A 16,763-nucleotide genomic window follows, 5' to 3' on the forward strand; every position below is an offset into this window, starting at 1 on the left:
TACTTTAATATTAAGATCACATGTTTGCAAGCTGAATATTTTTAAAAGCATTCCCACCATAGTTTTATTGTTAATGTCAAACCTTAAATGACTTGGCTGATATTTTCCCCCCAAACCAATTACTATAACAATAGGATGTATATGTGATTGACAATTAAAGGAGCCAATCAGGAACCCACTTTTTTATCACAATGAGGTGGGGCGAGAATATTATTATACATGAGAATTGGCCCGTTTGTTAAAATATGGTTGTTCTGCCTAGCATTAGGGGTCTAACTGGATGCCAGGGAACCCCACTATCATGGGTGGCCATATATGTACTTTTGTGCCTGGATAGAAAGAATGCAATGTGACGAACCTTGGAGAGGACAGGACAGGACAGGATCTGGTCCCAGTAATAATAACAGCCACTCTTGGCTGCATGGACACATTACACCTCTGATATGCCTTAATCTGGCACACCAATAAAACCCATGGAAGAAGGTACTGCTAGGTTGAGCAGAGCAGCTAAAAGCTAATATCCGCACAATGTCCTGAGCATATATGAGACACTTTAGTTATATATGTATGTGTGTTCTCCCTCCTTCACCGCCGCACGCAGACATGGAGTTCCTGGAGGTTCTGATGGAAGGGCTGAACCGGGTGCTGCTGGTGCGTGGCGGGGGCAGGGAGGTCATCACCATCTACTCGTAACGCCACCGCCGCCGCCGCACCCGCGCGAGCGCTCGCCAACGCCAGGGATCACAGGAGACTCGCGTGGGGAAGGGGGGGGGGGGGGGGGGGGGTACGGGTGGATCGGCTGTCCAGGGTCACGGCTGTTTTTCGGGACGGCAGTCTCACGGCCACTGAGGACCCGGCCGAGGCTGGGCCCGTGAAGCTCACAGCACTGCCGCTGAAGCGCTGTCATCACGCAGCCCGGAGGATAGAGCATGCAGACACTTTAATTTCAGTGTGTACCTGTGTCCTGTTTTTGTGTTCGTTCGTCTTCTCTTCAGTGTTCCGTTCGTTTAGATGTCGGACGTTGACTAAGTGTAAATTCAGCAGAGGACAGCAGGGCAAACGCCTCGTTTTAATGTTTTGTTCTTTGGTTGTTCGGTTGTTTTAATGAAGTAATACAGGAAAGACTGGCCATGAAAGGCAAGCGACCATCTCATTCCCTGATTAGCTCCCTCAGCTCATGAATCGGTTGTAGATCAGTCCACACCCCTACCCGGTCTCACTCATGAAAGGTGAATCCTGTTACAGAAGTCATTTTTCCATTTCTGTAAAACCAGTGACAAAACAAGAAAGTTACACGCTTTTACTTTTCTTAACAATCTTAGAACTACGTATATCTGTGGTTTCTTATGCCAATCTGAAGACTTTGATAGTTCTGGTGTAGGCGAAAGACAAAGCTATTGTGATTGTGAGAGCCTTGGTGGAGAGAGATGCAGCAGTTATGTTTGGTTCTTGCATAATCCGGATTCCTCATGTATCTGTCAGGACCATAAGTCCTCTCGAGGCTGTCATGAGTGCTCTGAGGAGCTTCATCATATACTCTAATTCAGTTGCTCATTTCACTACGGCATATTACTGACCTATGGCAGAGGAGAAAAGTCCCAGAACTTTCATTAAGTACATATCAAAGAAGGAAAAAAAAATAAAGGAAAGCTGGGTCATCTGTTTAAAGGTATTTATTTTTAGTGTCCTTGACTGTATTATTGTAGGGTTCCGCGTGTCACCTGGGCTTGGGGTTGTTCAGTGAGGGACTGAAAAGAGGACTTGGACGTGCAATATGCCTCCTGGCTGGGTGTCTCGAGCATGAGCTGTTAGTTCAGCCCTGTGGTTATGGTCAAAGTACCACAGACCAGTGTAGCATTAGGAAAATAGCCATAGTCAGTGCTGTAATGTCGGGCTTTATTAAATGTTTTCAATACGAAGAAAATTTATCAGTGTATGATTGGATGTAGGATTGTGAGTTTGAAGACTAGAGGTGTGTGTTTGCGTTGTCATTTTAGACTGCTGTGTGTGCTCATGTTGTAAGCAGCCCATTCTTCTGGGCGATTCATTATTCAAGGCCAGTAACTGTCCAGTGGGTCAGAATAAATGTAATCTTGTTGCGTGGAAAATTTGTTCTTTCACAGTTCTCCCCTTGGAATTGCGTATTTGTTCCTTGCTTTTGCAGTACTCACAGCTTAGAAAATGTCTTCAACTGCCGCCATTGTACAGGCACGTTTCAAATATTTTCTGTCCATCAGTGTTGGCTACCTTGAGTCCTCTGGCCCTACGCTGCCGAGAAGTGTAAAGCGACCGTCAGCTGTTTGCGCGGGGCTTAGCTACGTCTGTTCTGTCTCATTCACGCCAGCCGCGCCGCTCTGCGCACCGCGGGTCTTACGGTTCGCCTGAAGCGGCTGCTAAGTTTCCGAGCTGCAGTAGAAAATTCAGCGCGAATGTCTTTTTGTTTACACACGGACATTACGGCGGGCTGACGGACGGTTGGTTCCTAGATACGATTTCGTTTCTGCCTCAGATTTTGACTGTTAATTTCAAGCTATTCGTCTGATTCTTGTAATGATGAGTCTATCGCAGGGGGCAGTGTGAGACGATATTAACAGCTGGCAGTACACTGTGCTAATTAATGAGAGCGTCTGCCCCCGCGAATACAAATCACGAGAACTTTTTACGGAGGAATGAACTGTTGGACAAAAACATTTTTCAAGACTGTATGATGTTCGGTTTCTGTGGGTCGTCCAGAAGTGTGGCCTGAGCCTGACCCAGCAAGCAGAAGAGTACAATGATTCATCTCTATTCTTTTATGGTTATTAGTATGTTTCCTGTTAATTGTGTGAGTAGCACATTTGACCTGACTTCATGATACGGTAGGATGTGCGAATGTGTGGCCCATTGCAGCTTCGTATGAAGGGGATATTGTATCTTGTCGAGGAAAAAACTGTTCACTCTTAATTAAATGTTTTGTGTAATTTCTTTTTTTTTTTTTAGATTGTATTGTTGTTTTTATCATCCGTATGATTTTTCCCCACTTTATATAGGAAGATATGTGCCAAAAATAATCAAAAGTAACTGTGAAAGTATGCTTTTTGTGATGTCAGAATTTACTTTTGTGATGTCACCGGGAGCTTAATATTCCATCTTTATTGTCTGATTGGGTCCACCCAAAATACACAACATATAGAAATTTGCTTCCTTAAACTAATGGAGAATTGCAATTGACACTACTTATTCCAGGACAGACTTGTTTTATGACTGAAGTGCATGTAAATACGTTAAGTTAATATTTGGCTGAAATATTAAATGAAATGAGGGAGGAGGTGACAGCATATCAGTGGTGAATGTGGTACTCCTGCTTTTTTATTGGATAGGATTAGAGGCCAGGTCATTCTCAAATGGCCTTTGGCTACATAGACATTTATCCTGGATGTCCTGGTGTGTAATCTGGCTGAAAAAAGAGCAAGTCCTGACGCACAATGAATATATTTCCACAGTTTCTTTTGTCATTTCTTAGCTCAGTAGTATTTTGTAACCAGACGTTCAACATGGTATTTTTCTACAATATCTTGAAGGAGTTTTGTTCTTGTTTTAGAATAGACAAAGACAAACAATATCCAATGTCAGCATTTTTTGAGTATCTAAATTTTGTCTGATCGTGGTTGTAGTGTCTGTACTTAAACTGTTATATTTTACTTGGCTTTTCCCCACTTTGTGTTACTTGTTGGGGTGGGGTAAAGTGAAATTGTGATGTCATGTTATGTGTTTTTTCATTTTAAAAATCCCATCACCAGGGCAACAGGGGCAAGGTTTTTGTTGCCTACTGTTTCTCTTCCGGACGAGGACATAGAGGAGAGATGTGTGAAGGAAAAGGAATAAAATGTGTTGCTAAAATTATTTAAAATTCTTTGAAAATGTGTATTTGAGGTTTTAGGCACCAAAAATATTTTTGGTTCTGTCCACAATATGAATATCCACATTATAGATCCAAAATGAAGTTTAAAAACATAACAAAAGTTTAAAAAATACAATAAAAACTGAAAAAAAAACTGGAGCTTTGTTATTTGAACTAAATAGCAGTAGATATGTAAATAAATTGGCTCCACTTCTGAAGAGTGCTCATTGAGGTCTTGTGTAAATCTCACTATCAATGTGAGATGAAATGGCATTATCTACCTCATGGTGGCTAGGAAGGGAGTTTGATGGCGGTTCAGACCTGCACCATCAATCCCTTTTGTCTATATGTTGAAACGGTTAAGTTCTTTGTTTGTTTTTTAAAAAAAAATTTTAAACCTTCAAGTAGAAGAGAAGGCTTCCATTTGAGGTTGATCCAGCACGCTGGTTTATACAGCTAGCTTTGCGGCTCCTCTCTTACAGGTCTTGTATCATATTGAGATCAGCGGAGAGTGGTTAGAGCGTGCAGTCTTTTGTTTAATCCGCTGGATGTACATCTTCTGCTCATTGGACAAATCTCAAACTCTTAGGACGTTTGTTACTTGTGGGTGCGCACGTAGCGGAGGATAGCCCTTTAAATTAAATTTGTGCCTCTGAGTAATTAATAAAGTGCTGAAATATATCAGACTTAATGCTTTGCATTATTATTTTGTGATGCCTACCTCAATGAACTTGTCATGCACCCCGTTCTGTGGTTTGTTGGCTTTTTGTTGAAGTGCAAATCGTCACTAAATAAATGCAGGACGATATTGTTAAATATTGTATTACCAATTAGTTCAATCAAAGAATGCTGTATGATCTAGCCTTAAATTGATTTAGTCTATCTGGGATCTCATAATGAAAATGTAACACACACACACACAGAAATATCAACAGTCCATATAGCAGCCCTATTTATTTTGTTACTAGTTTTTGAAGCAAATTTGATTGGTCCATCACATTTCTTCAATTATATTTTTAATATACTAAATAATATTTAGCATTTCCAATATATAACATGTGCAGTGAACAAGTCAATTTAAATCTAGTTGGATGAGATATATGTAATACTTGGCGTCCAGTGAAAAGTGTCACTACAGTCATGTTTGGGGGCAAACTGGAAGTATGCACAAGGAAGATTTCTGTTAATCTGTTCTGCATTTTGCTATGTGTCCACTGGGGGACATCTGACACTTTTGAAAATATACACTTTGCATTACGAGTGGAAAGAAAATACAAATGGCTTTATATTTAAGATCCATATCGAAGTGTCATTAATGACATTACTATTGATACAGTGTTTACATGGGTGAGAAAGCAATATACACTCACCGGCCACTTTATTAGGTACTTGCTAGTACCGGGTGCGGTCTTCTGCTGCTGTAGCCCATCTGCTTCAAGGTTCGATGTGTTGTGCGTTCAGAGATGCTCTTCTGCATACCTTGGTTGTAATAAGTGGTTATTTGAGTTACTGTTACCTTTCTATCAGCTTGAACCAGTCTGGCAATTCTCCTCTGACCTCTGCCATCAACAAGGCATTTTTGCCCAGAGAACTGCTGCTCACTGGATATTTTCTCTTTTCCTGACTGTTCTCTGTAAACACTAGAGATGGTTGTGCGTGAAAATCCCAGCAGTTTCTGAAATACTCAAACCAGCCCGTCTGGCACCAACAACCATGCCATGTTCGAAGTCACTTAAATCACCTTTCTTCCCCATTCTGATGCTTGGTTTGAACTTCAGCAGATAGTCTTGACCATGTCTACATGCCTAAATGCATTGAGTTGCTGCCACGTGATTAGCTGATTAGATATTTGCGTTAACGAACAGTTGAACAGGTGTACCTAATGAAGTGGCCGGTGAGTATATAATATTTAAATATCATTTCTTTAAAAAACCATGCAACTATTTATATAGCACCTGTGCGAAGCATTACAGTTAATAGCTTTCTTCTGTACTGGATCTCCAAGGATCATTCCAGTCATGAGACCTCAGCAGGTGAAGCAGGGTTTTTTGTGCTCCTGCCAATCAATATATTGAGTGTCTCGAGGCTTTCGGGCACTCTGGGGATTAATTTTGGAAGCTCCAGGTGACCTCTCAATGTCAGGAACTACTAAAGGTAAGCGTTCAGTGCTATATTAATGCCCCAGCTAAAACCTGAAAGTCTTGAGTTTCCCCTGGGGGCTTCCAAAAGACTCAAGGATGTGCCACTGGAAGGGATTAAAGGACATTCAACTGGGCTCTTTCTTCACAGCACTATGCTGTCTACTGGAATTCAAAGAAAGAAGTGATGCTAGGTTTTAATCAAAGCCACTGCCCTTATTTTCATAACTAACTGCAGCAGTAGGGACATACAGTAATTCCTCGGCCTGCCATTCAATTTATGACCAGCCATCACAGAAGTGGTGACACAGGAAGCCATCAGAGGAACTGCTGCTGTTGCCTGACAACAGTCAGAAGTCTCTAACTGTGGTTCCTGATTCACGGAAAAACCACTTCGCGGATTTTTCATGGTGGTGTTTATTCTAGTAAATCTGAATTTCTCACACTTTCCTGATGTTAAGCTAATGTTACTTGTGTAAACCCAAAGATGAGGACATTCCTTGCATTGATGCTCACTCTGACAGGTAAATATAATCCTTTTTGCTTACTGCTAATCTGTCCGCTCAACTTCCTGAAAAGGTAATGCACGTATTCAGTTCCAACTGGTAGCACAAGGAGTCAGTTTAAAACTTTAACAATCTATTGTACAATCTTTGTACAATAAGACACTTCTAACAGTCAAATATTAACATGCATGTCTAAATGCAATGTATCACCTATACTTGATAAAACAATGAAGAAAAACTGGTATATAGCAGATAGTTTATGATTTACCAAGTGCTATTAAGTCTTGATTGATCTGGAGCTGCAATAACACAGACAAGTATTTGCTAACTGATTGAGGGGCAAGGTTGTCGTCTTTTTGGTGCTTGCTTTGAAAAACATAGTCACCTTTACATCTGAACTATGATGGTGCAGGAAGGACCGCAAATATTCTGGAAGAAAAACAAGAACTAAAGTTCACCCCCTATAACGGTCCTGTGAGGAATTACATTATCACGCACGGACTACTACTTTGATCCATCTGGGTCCTCATTAGGGCAGGATCCTGTGCTCCCTCTCCCCAGGTGCTCACTGCAAGGAGGTGTACGGTCCAGATGTGGTGACCGGGTTGGTGGGGCATACAGTGACCATTCCATGCAGATATGACAAGCACCACAGAGACAGAGTGAAGTACTGGTGCGCAGGTAGGTTACGAAGCGCCTGCGTGAAAATGGCGAGCACGGACGGCTCTGTTACAGACAGCAGGGTCTCCATCAGGGATCAGAAGCCTCTGGGAGTCTTCAATGTCACCATAGCCTCCCTCGTGATAAAGGACACGGGCTGGTATCAGTGCGCAATAAAGAGATCCAAACTCATTATCGATGACAACCACAAAGTGTATCTCAACGTCTCCATAGGTGAGTGGAATATGCTTCATTCTTTCTTTGAGAAGGAGAGTTCTACAGACAATAGATCTTAAACTTAGAGTACATCTCCAGTTGTGAATATCTATAATTGTTTTAATGAAAACATGAAAATCTTTTAAAGAAAACCTCTGTTTATCCATAGTATACAAATAACATATGTTGCAGATAGAACAAAAACCATGACTTTCGCAACATGTCCCACAGAGGGGAAGTGCTAAGGAATGATATATTTGACAGAGATCGTGCTGTTATTTTCTCACGCGTGGTACTAACTTGAATTGCTTCAGAAATTACCCATCTGTATAATAAATGATTAAATGATAAATATAAAAATATAATGCAGTACAGGTTTTGCTTACGGCACCTAATGCAGCCTTTATTTCCTCCAGGCAGTGAATCCGGTTTAGATACAGCGGTGCAGAATTCACCAGCCAAGCCTGTCACCATTGAGTCCAGGTAGTGTCTCTCACTCACGTCCCAGCGCCTCCGCAGTCCGTCTCAGCCAAGAATCCGTTCCTGGGTTTTACCGGGTCCCATGCCGGTCACATGCCCTCTGAGCAAGATACGACTCAAGGGCAGGGGTAGAAACAGCACGAGCATCTGATCTAATTATGACTCAGACAGGCTTTTCAAGGAGAGGAACAGACTGGTTCTGGTTCTGGAGAGTCTGGTATTTCCACGCTCCTGAGTCATAGCAGGGAATCTGAAAAAGTTCTCCAGCTGATCCTCTGCCACAGCTACGGCGGTGGCAGCAATCGAGGGCGAAACGCAAAGAAGGGAAACACCTTCCACTTCAGTTAGAAAACATGACTGTGTAGGGACGCAGCATCGTCGGTGGCATTGGCTACTGTTGCCCTGAGCAAAGGAACATAACCCAGGTTGTGTCAGTAAACTTTCAGCTGCATAGACTTACAAACCTGGAGGCATGTACCAAGTCGATATGTAACCCAGATGTCAGTTACCTGATTCAGAGTACTAAGAAACATACCTTCCTGTCCTCAGTGTTGCTGGAGTGTGGGCTGTGATCCGGTGGATTCTCCTCTCCCTGATGTTGGCTTGTTTTTTCACGGTCACCTGGTGGAAGAGGAGCACTTGCAGAAAGTCGGTGCCCGCTGCTGCACACACCCTGCAGGGGTCAGACTCAACGCGCTCCCATGTCTCATCTCATTGTGCACCCAGGTCGTCCCCCATGGAACTGAGATGAACTTTGGCTCAGATGCATCGATTTGCAGTCTGACATTGACCCAGGGCAAAGTACAGTTTTGGTTTTCAATCTGTGTACAACTGAATTTTTATATAAAAGAGACTGGTAACCGTTTCTAAACATCACCTGTCACCTGTACGTGTACTCTTTGCATTGTGTTGTGGTTATAGCATCATAATTTGGTTTTGCTATTCTAAATCACTTGGATATTATATTGTGTTGTGTCAATCACATGATGAAAAATGGAGGTAAGAGACTGCTAAGGGCTTCCTTTGCGATTGTACATATTAATAATTTCAATCCTGAATTTTTGTCTTATTGTTTTATTTATTTTTACATTAATTTGCAGCTGATCCACTTTATTGTAGTGGATCCATGAGCTCCAAGAAAATGGCTCTGTGATCAAACTAACAAAAAAAATGATTTGTGAGTGAAACCTTCAATATATTAAATAAAATCCGTAATCATACTAACAACAGACATATTTTACATTTTGTAAGGTTTGACACTGATAAATTAGAATTCAGCTGTGCATATTCACTACCAATTAACAATGGAAATTGGTACAATTGGACTGGGGCCGTCCGCAGTCACTTGACATCAAAATACTGCATTCTCATCAAAATACTGCCCTCCAATTAGACAAAATGCTCAACTTTCAGAGCTGATAGGTTCTTGCATATCCAGTGCTTTTCTAGTCTTTCAACAGCTTGGTGCAATAGCACATGTTGCACCACTGGCCTTATGTTGTGAAAGCTATGTAAAAGTTGTGTAAGTCGCTCTGGATAAATGCCTGTAATGTAAAATGTAATGTAATGAAAGTATTTTCAGTATTCAGCAAATTCAGTATTTTAAATGTTTTTTTTTAAAGACATTTGAATGTAATTGCAAATACATTCAAATGCTCCTTAAATGCATTTTCAAATACATCTTGTAATTTAAATACTCAGTATTTGCAAATGCTGAATTTCAAATAATTTCTAAATAAGTAGGCTATTTAAAAGTAATTAAAATACTTTAAATATGTATTTGACCCAGGTCTGGACATAATCTGCCATGGCATATATTATCTGGCTCCAGCGCATTTTATGTCGTAAAACCTTCACAGCTACAATTTAGAAATGCTGTACGCACAAATAAAATTTAATTAAGTGGGGGGAAAGGATCTGAATCATAACAGCGGATTTATAACAAATTCCGCGTCTCCGACCTCCGTCGGAAGCCACAATTTCCGAAAACAACCACATAAGGTAACGTTACCGCTCACTCACACTGCGTGTTGTCTTGCAGCAGCAATGAACTCCTGCAGCAAAACCTGCTCGTTAGAATTCAAATAAACTCCGCTTCCGGGGTTGTTCTGTGCTTCAGAATTTAAAGTAGCTCCCAATCATAAAGAAAAGATAGGCTATGCTCTCTCACTATCACACATTCCAGTGCTTCATCAGACGATGGTATGTAATGGGGGAATTATTAATCGGTGTTATTAAACAGAAGGCTATTGTTGTATTTCAGGCTTGACAAATATTTATAATGATGCTTTGTTTAGAGAAACCAATTAAACAAGAAAGCGGCATTCCATATGCATGAATGCTATTTATTGCATTAATAATGTTGGTATTTATTTGACACATAGCCTAAACTCTTATCCTGAGCGAGTTACAGTGTTTATGCCACCTGTTCTACCACATGTCAGAATCCCACCCCGTGGAGTCACGGGGCATATTTCAGTATGTGCCCAAAGGATGAGCACAGTGCTCTGAGAGGATGCTTGCGCTGCAATGTCGTTGCTCACGCGCTCTCAGTGCAGTTTTATCGATCAGATGCTTGAGCAATGTAGAGCTCAGTGCTCTCCGCGCAGCTTCATTAAACTGTAAAGTGAACAGTACAATTAAAAGTGTAAAATTACCCGACTGGCACTGAAGCCTTCCTAATATATTGTGGCCACACTTCAGAACACTGAAGTCATTCTTTACAAATCGACTGAAAGGTCTAACATACCACTGGAAACGGTATCTTTCGTGATATTGCTAAAAGGATGTCAATATTGTGGTTAATATTTCACTTTCTGATATAATGTGGGGCTAGTGTCGATTTGGCGAGGACCCTGTGACATTCACAGTACCTGGATAATATAATTAAATATTACATAAATGGCCTACTTATAATTACATCGATGCTACCACATAGTAACTTTGACAACACAATTATAACACAGCCAGACAGATACAACATAGACAAGTGTAATAAATAAAACATTTCTGTTTACGGATTAACATAGAAGTAGGATAGGCTGTTCGTTATAATAATCACATTTCTATTGATATTTCAGCATGATGAGAACACATTTAAATGCAACTCACATATCATTTGAAACACAATTTGTGTTGTTTTGTTTAAACTAAACCCCACCGTGACGTGCCGGAATCAATATGCTTTATCTAATATCGCCCATACGAAGTCATCAGTCAGACCAAAAATTCAGCCTCGGATTCAAAGGGTTAAAACGGGGAGGGCGCACACGGGGAGACTGACGTATCCAGCCAGTATCCAGCACAGTCAGTGCAAGACTGGGTTGCAACATCAATAACAAGCGGCATAATAATAATGGGACGTTAGTGCAGCACGCCTTTAACTAGCAGTCCTCTCATAGGCCAGCCTTGGGCGATAGTACAGTCGCATTCTCCGGTAGTTCACTTCTGCCGAAGGGAAAATATTTGAACCTGCTCTTTTCAGTATCTCAAGAGGGCGTTGCAGGAAAAAGAGAAGGTGACATGTCCTTCATCAGAAAGACGAGTGCACGCTAGAAGCCAGACAGGGACGGTTAAGAATGTTTTTGCAACCTGATTCTTGTGGGAGGATGTTGAATTAAATCTAACCAGTATCAGTGCAACTCTACGCCGGAGAACTGAACCGATGCGAAAATGCGAGGTCTTGGGTCAATTTGTGCAGGTGGATGGCTAACCTGATGTTATCAATTAGCTATTTTTCTCTCCGGTCCTGCCGCGTTGCTGTGCTGTGAGTCTACGATGGTATCGAAGAAGCCCAGTAGCGAGCAGTAGAAAACGGCGAACGCGAGTCATGCTTCCCGGGGTCGGGGTATTTGGTACCAGCTTGACCGCGAGGGTGATCATCCCTCTCTTGAAGAACGAGGGGTTCGCAGTGAAGGCTCTTTGGGGACGCACTCAAGAAGAAGCCGAGGAGTTGGCGAAGGAAATGAACGTGCCGTTTTATACCAACAGGATCGACGATGTCTTGTTGCACCAGGATGTGGATTTGGTCTGCATTAACCTACCTCCCCCTCTCACGAGGCAGATTGCTGTAAAAACGTTGGGTGAGTTTTAACAGCTGAATTCTATATACGCTAAATGGTTTTAACCCTGCGTTTAGTCCTATGCAGTGAAATACTGTATGTTAAAAATAGGCACTTCCTTGAAATCATGAAGGTACCACGTGTGATGCATGGCGTATCATTCAGAATCCGCTGGGCTTCTACTCAATGTACAGACGGTTAATGGGGTATTTCAGAGCTGCAGCTGCAGGAGAGCTGGACACAGTGAGTCAAAGCCAGTAAAATTATAAGGCACCCGCCGATGCTATTTGAACGGCGCAGTCATTGGTACCCTGCATGAGTAGTAGCGAATGTGGCTAACGTCAGCTAGCTTGTTGGGTGCTGGTCGCGGTCGACTCCCCCGCTGTAGTTATTCACTTAATGTAGTGAGTATCGTTCTGTGTACCACCGCACCTATCTCATGGATCGTTTATTTGGATAAGGGTAGTATGAAAATTATGTCTCGCCAGGCTTTCCACAAAGCAGGTGTGGCAATCTGTGTCCATTGAATGCCGGTGTTACTGACCGTAGCCGATGGAACGGTACAGGTGAATGTTAGATATTATAGTCTGGATAGCATTCTGATTATTTTGATTATTTAATTAACGCAGCACTATTCACTTAGTGTATCCTGGCTTTCCCTTTGTTCAAGACCTGGCCTATTCGGCCAAATAACAGATCACAGTTAATTTGTTGAAATGCTGTACAAATTGTATATTTTTTTAAACAATAGATTATCAGCACTCGTTGTCCACAGTTAGGTGACATGCTGTTGAGTTGGTGTATGGTGAGTATATGGATTAAGACGCATCCCTATTTTCCATAATAGAGTACAAGAACAAGAAGTTACTGACAGTCAAGATACAGACTTGCCAACATGTTCTTAACCCTTTCGCCCAGTTGGGGAAAAATGAAAAAAAACACAAGCCTTGATACATCACCAGTATGACTCCGGGGTTGTACTATCCATCATCCATCATAACATCTGGTGACATGGTTGTGGTTATTTAACAGTATGCAGTAAATCTAATATTTTATGACAGTTTATCTTCGCCTAAGTGTCCTTATGAATCTGAAATACTGGGCAATACAGTGACAGTTCTGGGGAAGCCGGTGCTGCACTTCGCGGCATGTGATTCAGTTCACTATTGTGGTGCTCCTGTGTCTTAACTGGACCGATATTCTCCCTTGGCTGTTTGTCTGTGGCTTGGATCAGTGGACAGACTGACACAGCCAGGTGTCTGGTGGCAGCGGGGGGAAAAAACAGCACATCAGCTCTTTTCATCTCCTCACTGGTGCTCATGTCAGAGACCAAAAATACCCAGTGCCAATCAGCTGTGGGGAAATGCACAGGGAGACTGGGCTGGTAGTGTTGGGCCTCTGTTGGCTGGATCATTGCAGATAGCCAGCCTGTGGTTTCCTTGTGTGCCTGGACCCGCAAAATGGGAAGGACAGCCTTGTGAATTAAAGCAATCCAGAAGGCAGCAGCAAGGGAGATGATTACCCTGATTTGTCCTGTGGCAGTTGAAAGGTGCTTGACTGCCTGGACTCGTTTTCAGAGCTTTCTGAGTTAAACAGCGGCTCCACCAGCTCCTGTTCACCCCCATCCTTCCTCCTCCCCCCACCATTGCCCTGCTCTTCCCCTTCTGGAATACCGACAGAGCCCCTGGGTGAATCTGCTGCCAAGCTCAGGATAGAGGGGAAACTGCATAAGAAAGGTCACCCAAAGAAACATAATAACAGTTTTTCACCTGAGCTGAGACGTGTAGTGACCAGTATAATCTATGCTGTGATTGGACAAGACAACGGGAAGCCCTGTCAGCCCTGGTTTAATGACTGTCACATACACAGAGCATGCTTCAGTCAGTACACCGCCACTTCTCTGACATTTTGACTGGTGAGAAGGGACCAGAGGAAAATCCACTCCATCTCTGCAGCCCACAAGAAGATATTACCCAGTACTAGACTGTTTTGCATTTTTATTAACTCCAATGCTGTACTGTGTTACAATCATGAGCCGTATACAATATAATCTGTAAAATAGAAGTAATATGTACACAGATATGTGATTCACAGCTGCGGAGTGTAGTTCACTGTGTAACCTAGTAATAACGAAAAGGTTACATACTGAAACCACTCAATGGAGCCTTCTTGTCAGTCAGTTATCACATTGCCCCTCCCCAGGAGTCTACAACAATTGCCACTAATTAAGCACAGATGGTGATTGACAGCAGTGTTCCCACACTGTCACATGCTGCATCAGTGACTTCTTTTTTTCTAGTGTTGGTCAGTAAGATCATGGAAAGACTTTTTTGTGTTTGACATTCTGTCCATGTCACATTCCTTCCTCTCACGCGATGTCATCTGTTGTGTCAATTAATCGCTTTTATGACATCACAATGGATCACTAACTGTGCAGTTCGTCCTGTGCTTGCAACAATCCGATGCCTACAGTGACCCCACATGGATTTAGATGATAATTTGAAATGATTTTGGGTCACATGCCCTAGATAAACTTGTGTCCCCAGTGCTAAGCAAACAGGCTGCCCCTGATTAGGAAAGAGAGTGATGGAAAACAGAAACTTGATACCAGATGTGAATTAGAGGCAGTGTGGTGTTTCTTTAGGGACATAATATGCCAAACGTCCATTTTTCAGTGCAAATTGATGGAAGCTGATATTCCTCTGAACAACTTAGCGGCAGCACCTGTGTTTGTGGTTACACTTGGGAGTTATTCTGGTGTTGATTAGGTAGGCTAACACTTGCTAGACGAAAAGTGAAATATATAAATTTGTCAGAAGTATTTACCGTAAATTAGTCCTTTTATTATTTTATCTGTTTTCTTTAAAAAAAAAAATACAGGTATTAGGCTATATGTATTATTTTTTTTTATACTGTATATTTAGGCTATGTCATATTTTGGCCATGGACTTTATCTAAAGAAATCCGCAATATATTGGTCTGGTGTATTTCGTATTTCTTTTTGGTTAAAATTTAAATATAACTTTTCTTACATTGTTATGGCGGTTGTGGAGGTTGCACTTGGACCTGTCTTTACTCCCAAGTTATTTTTGTGCTCCCCCTTGGGCTCCATAGTGAACACCACATGGTGTGTGGAATCTGGTGCGTTTAGAAGGCTCTGGAGATTTCCCCCGTGAGACCGGAGCCACAGACTCAGACTCCTGCACTACGAGTTGTGCGAAGCGGTGGGGTGGCGATTGTCAATCCGAGGAGATAATCTCACTACAAAACGTGTGTGAACTGGGGCAGAGCTGGGAACAGCCCAGCCAGCTATTTGGCGCTCGCGGTCTGAAATGTTTTTCAGAACCACACACTTTCTTGCTCCTTTTTTTACTTGGACCCTGTCAAGGCTGGAATTGTTCCAGGAGGCGTGAACAGAGGAGCAGAGTATCCCAGAGCTGGCAGAGCCTGCGCTTGGGCTGGCAGGTTAGAGCTCTGCTTTCAAATGACCCCTAAATACAAGCGCTTATAAATGTTTTGTTATTTTTGTTACATTGCGCATATTGTGTCAGCCAGTGCGATCCTGCAGTTCCTTTATCTTGTGATTCAAAGCTGTAGGGAAAATGTTTAAGAGCAAGGCTAGTGTGTACCCTCTGTGAACCAGAGCTCTCTGGTGCCATGGTTACTCAGGATCAAGTGTTCTCTGCTGGGAATTGTGGGATGGCTCCCTTTGTTGCTGATTTTACACCTCTGCTGTATGGTTACAGGTCTTTTCACAGAGCAGACTGGATACAGATAATGCCTTAGGATTCTATAAGGAAGCTGAAATATCCAGCAGTTACAGGTCAGGCGGGGTCACTAAATACTACACATTAAATCATCCAACTCACGCCACGTAGTACAAATTTAACCAAGAAGTGGAATGTATTTCAGTGTTTTAATGTTTCTAGTGCCATACTGTAGACTCATTATTATCATTCTTATGGGTTCATTAAAGGATACAGTGTGGTGATTCATGCACATTACTGAACTTTAGTCCTGGGCAGTTATGAAATATTATGTCAACAAAGGAGTCAATACATTTTTTTTTCTGTATTTCTTAATTTGTTCTGCCATCTCTAGGACTTTCAGAATTATGAATTGAGTTCTAAAGTATTTTATTTCACAAATTCCTTTGGGTATTGAATGCTTTCTTATAAATGTAAACATAGCCTATATGGTTAAGCTAGTAAAACATTTTTGACTTAGTGATACTGTCTTCAGGCAGGGGAACAGCTACATAAATACGTCACAGTCTCAAAGTGTAACTCAGACTTGGCAGGACATGTCTTTGATTGCTGCAAACGTACATTGATATGACTGGGCAATGCAGTTATATTTACGAGAATGTTTCTGAAGCATATATTAAATTATTACCTGCCCCATGCTTAATCTACGGTATCTTTTGTTATCGGCCTCTTGTTTATCTCATCTATTCCTCAAAACTCACTGAGTCCTGAGCTGGAAGACAGCATTTGCAGAGGTCTGAGATCCACTGAAAGCAGGGCCACAATCCCTCAGTAATGCACCGTATCTCAGCTAACTCGAAAGAGCAGCTTTGGAATGTAAATCTGGTGGCCTACTTCCTCGTCTGAAGCTCTGAATTGTCTGCACCGCGCCGGCCTCTTTGCCTTGTGCAGTGGGAAGATTAGATTCTTCCATCAGGGCATTGTGGAATTTTGCCTTCCAAGGCGTTTGCTGGCAAGAAGCAATGAAAAAGAAGGGAGTGGTGACTGAAGACAAAAAAAAAGAAAAGAAATATGAGGAAGTGTGCCAAAATAGAAGCTTGAATGAGTAAAGCGTG

General features: G+C 42.0%; 3 protein-coding genes across 8 annotated transcripts in view; all 3 read left to right on the forward strand.

The window, feature by feature from the left end:
- slc12a7b (solute carrier family 12 member 7b) overlaps window positions 1-4,566 on the forward strand; it is a 69,054-nt gene extending 64,488 nt beyond the window's left edge. For all 6 annotated transcript variants that reach the window (XM_035413640.1, XM_035413641.1, XM_035413644.1 and 3 more), the window contains one exon: window positions 602-4,566. In XM_035413640.1, coding sequence (XP_035269531.1) covers window positions 602-693 — 92 coding nt within the window. In that variant the 3' untranslated portion in view covers window positions 694-4,566. The remainder of the gene's footprint in view (window positions 1-601) is intronic.
- Window positions 4,567-6,355: 1,789 nt separating this feature from the next.
- Window positions 6,356-9,109, forward strand: LOC118224934 (CMRF35-like molecule 8). Its single transcript, XM_035412802.1, has 4 exons — window positions 6,356-6,542; window positions 7,086-7,418; window positions 7,817-7,883; window positions 8,430-9,109. The coding sequence occupies exons 1-4, from the start codon at window positions 6,506-6,508 to the stop codon at window positions 8,629-8,631; spliced, it is 639 nt and encodes a 212-aa protein (XP_035268693.1). The 5' UTR covers window positions 6,356-6,505; the 3' UTR covers window positions 8,632-9,109.
- A 1,899-nt stretch (window positions 9,110-11,008) lies between these two features.
- The window catches only part of si:ch211-276f18.2 (glucose-fructose oxidoreductase domain-containing protein 1), a 28,089-nt gene continuing 22,334 nt past the window's right edge, over window positions 11,009-16,763 (forward strand). Inside the window, exon 1 of the mRNA XM_035414714.1 lies at window positions 11,009-11,962. Within this exon, the coding sequence (XP_035270605.1) occupies window positions 11,710-11,962 (253 nt within the window). The 5' untranslated portion in view covers window positions 11,009-11,709. The remainder of the gene's footprint in view (window positions 11,963-16,763) is intronic.

Source organism: Anguilla anguilla, chromosome 4 (assembly GCF_013347855.1).
Source record: "Anguilla anguilla isolate fAngAng1 chromosome 4, fAngAng1.pri, whole genome shotgun sequence".
Lineage (NCBI taxonomy): Eukaryota > Metazoa > Chordata > Actinopteri > Anguilliformes > Anguillidae > Anguilla > Anguilla anguilla.

Coding starts and splice junctions, on each gene's coding strand:
- LOC118224934 (XM_035412802.1), top strand. CDS start 6,506: ATGAGGACATTCCTTGCATTGATGCTCACTCTGACAG. Junction 6,543..7,085: donor ATTGATGCTCACTCTGACAG/GTAAATATAATC, acceptor CCCTCTCCCCAG/GTGCTCACTGCAAGGAGGTG. Junction 7,884..8,429: donor CCTGTCACCATTGAGTCCAG/GTAGTGTCTCTC, acceptor TCCTGTCCTCAG/TGTTGCTGGAGTGTGGGCTG.